This window comes from Aptenodytes forsteri, unplaced genomic scaffold, assembly GCF_000699145.1.
Source record: "Aptenodytes forsteri isolate BGI_AS27 unplaced genomic scaffold, ASM69914v1 Scaffold304, whole genome shotgun sequence".
Lineage (NCBI taxonomy): Eukaryota > Metazoa > Chordata > Aves > Sphenisciformes > Spheniscidae > Aptenodytes > Aptenodytes forsteri.
The window spans coordinates 664,724-667,709 of NW_008794886.1; the positions used below are offsets into that span (position 1 = coordinate 664,724).

Consider the following 2,986-nt stretch of genomic DNA (forward strand, 5'->3'; position numbering starts at 1 on the left):
ACCTCCACCGAGCCCAGGAACTGCACGTTGAACCGCTCCACCCAGCACGGGTTCCTCTTCAGGCCTGCGCGGAGAGAGGGGACAAGGAGAAGGCGCCCCAAGCCCCCCATGCCCCCCCGCGCCCCACGGTCCCCACACAGCCCCAGGGCCCCCGCAGACTCCTACCGATGGCATCCCTGGCTTGGCCAACAACCTCGTGAGCGTAGAAGGCGGGGAAGATGCCCCTCTCCCCCGTCCGCATGTTGTAGCCCCGGTACCAGTAGTCATCCTCCTCCAGCTCCACCAGGATGGGGTCGTCCACATCCAGCTCCAGCTCGTCCTCATGGCGGGGGATGAACCTGGGAGGGATGGCCAGAAGGAGGATGCGGGCAGGGATGGGCAGAGCCATGGGAGCAGGGGTCCTGCAAGACCCCCCGAGGCACCCATGGCCACGGTCATGGCCAGCACGGCACAACCAGGCTCGCTGCTCACCTGAAGACGGCCCGGTGGGTTTGCTCCCGCTCCTCCCCGTTCACCATGCAGGAGAACAGCCCGAAGGACTCTGTGCCTGCGGAGGAGGAGGCTGCAGTGGGGCTGGGGGGCAGCTCCCACCCCACCGTGCGGGGGGCATCTCCCGCCTCTGCCCACTCCAGGGGGCTGCGGGACCCTCAGGGAGAGGGGAGCAGGGAGCAGATGGCCATCACCCATGGGCTCAGGCCCCTCCTTGGGGGGTCCCACCTGAGCCCCTGGCCCTGCATCCCCCACCCAGCAGCCCAGGGCTGAGGACCCCACAGGGCGCTGGTGCGAAGGCATGTTGGGCATCGGCCGCCCAGCGAAACCTCGCAGCCCCGCAGGGGAGAGCCCACAGCTTTCGGGTCCAGCCCCACACCCCCTGAAGCCACCCTGCCCCTGCACCACCTCCCGTGCCATGCCACACAGGGATGATGCCATGGCCAGGATAGCTGGAGGCAGGACGGCGGAGGGCAGCCAGCCTGCCGACAGCACACAGAGCAGCCTGGGACGGCATGGCACGGCACGGGTCACTTACTGGAGGAGCGGGAGGTGCTGTTGACAAAGACGTTGAGGAACTTCTTTGAGAACTGCAGGTCGGCCTCAGGGGACAAGTCCTCCGAGGAGCTGTGGGCGTCAGGGGCCGCCAGCCCATCCCCAAAGGCTGCCTCGTCCTCCAGGTCGCAGCGGTCGCAGGCACGGAGCAGGTCGCTGTCGTCACTCAGCACCGAGGTGCAGCGCCGCAGGCTCACCAGCTCCAGCTGCGTGTGCTCGTCCACCACCAGCGTGTACTTCACTGAGTCGTAGGCCAGGGACTCGTCCAGCGCCCGCGGCTCCAGCGCCCCGGGGGCGGGCGGCAGCTCCCCCCCAAAGCTTCCCCGCAGCGGGTCCTCGGGGAAGGGGGAGCCCTTCAGGTAGGGCGCCTCATCCTCGTCCGTGGAGTAGGCCATGGTGAAGCCACGGTTGGTCTTGGCGGTGGAGACGTCCAGGGCAGGCGGGCTGGCGTCGGGGCCCTGCCCCTGGGGCGCTAACCGGACATCGTCGATCATGTTGTCGGCCTCCAGGATGCCCGAGTCCAGGTCCCTGTCGACGGCCCAGTCCTCTGGGCCAGCGGCCAGCGGCGCCGCAGTGTGGCAGGGCTCCCCTCTGGCAGCCTCGGTCCCGGGGGAGGTGCGCGGGGGTGTGCGGGGCGGCCCGGGGCAGCAGCCGAAGGTGGCCAGGACCTCGGAGGCGCCCAGCCTGTCGAGGGCGACGGGGCGCCCCGGGAAGACGGGCGCGATGGTGTCGTTGGTGGGGTTGCTCAGGAAGAGGAAGGGGCCCGGATCGTCAGCGGGCGGCTCCGGCACCGGCTCCGTCCCAGCACCCAGGGCCCGCTCGTCCTCAGCACGCTGGAGAGAGCTGCGCAGCGTCTCCATGTCCACCAGCTCGATGGCGCGCTGGCAGCGGGGCAGGGCGGCTGGTTCCCCCGCACCCACCGGGGAGTCCCGCGAGCCGGGCTCCCCATCCAGTGCCTCACTCAGGATCTCGGGCTCCAGGTCAGAGGCTGGGGAGATGGTGTCACAGAGCGAGTGGGTCTGCTGGAAGCACTCGTCCGGACACTTGATGGGGTAGGAGCCCTCCGAGATCATCTTGTTGACGAGGTTGCTGAGCAGCCAGGGTGAGTCCGAGTCCTCGCTCAGGTCAGGCTCCGACTCCGAGTCGGAGTCATACTCGCTGTTGTCCTCCTCGTCTGCCTCGGGCATCAGCTTGGGCCCCACGGGCAGGTAGAAGGAGCGCCGGATGCTCTCCAGGCTGTGGTCCGGGTCGATCTTCAGGTCCAGGGGGCTGGAGGCAGAGATGTCTGTCTGGCCCGCAGGTGCGGAGGAGTCCGCCGGGTTCAGGCTGTCGTAGCAGACCTCCATCTTCAGCTCTGCCAGGCTCTCCCGCCTCACCACACCGCGCTCCGGGAGCTCCCTCTCCAGGGTCTCCTCCTCCTCCTCCTTGCCTTTGTCCAGCAGCAGGGAGTCCTTGATGCCCATCAGGCCGGGCGCCTCCAGCTCCGTCTCCAGCTCAGCCTCCGAGGTGGGTGAGCTGGCCTCCTCGATGGAGTTGGTGAGGTGGGAGGACCTGCCGCTGCTGCTGTCACTGCTCAGGTCCAGCTCTGTCTCCGAGATGGAGGAGATCATGTTGCTGACCAGGCGCCCGCCGGCAAAGGCCGCCTCAATCTCCCCCTCCACGTCTGAGTCAGAGCCGGGCGAGCTGAGGTCTTCGCTGTGCCGGCTGCCGGGCAGGAAGGGCTTGGCGGTCCTGCTGGTGAGGTCGGCCTCGATGCCGGGGTCCGAGGAGGGCGAGGTGGTCTCCGAGGAACCTGAGGGGTGCCCGTGCATGCTGGCCGCCCGGCCGGGCTGGCGGCCCTCCCCGTCAGAGCTGAGCGGCTCTTTTGGCCCCGCGGGGCACGCGTAGGCGCCCAGCAGCCAGGCCCCCTGCCCATCGCGCTGCTCGGCGACGCCCCCAGCCA

At 69.2% G+C, this 2,986-nt stretch overlaps 1 protein-coding gene across 1 annotated transcript in view; it reads right to left on the reverse strand.

Annotated features, from left to right (window-relative positions):
- The window catches only part of MAPK8IP2 (mitogen-activated protein kinase 8 interacting protein 2), a 20,719-nt gene that overhangs the window by 1,076 nt on the left and 16,657 nt on the right, over positions 1–2,986 (reverse strand). The window contains 4 exon segments of the mRNA XM_009274844.1: positions 1–64; positions 166–338; positions 472–547; positions 1,028–2,905. Coding sequence (XP_009273119.1) covers positions 1–64; positions 166–338; positions 472–547; positions 1,028–2,905 — 2,191 coding nt within the window.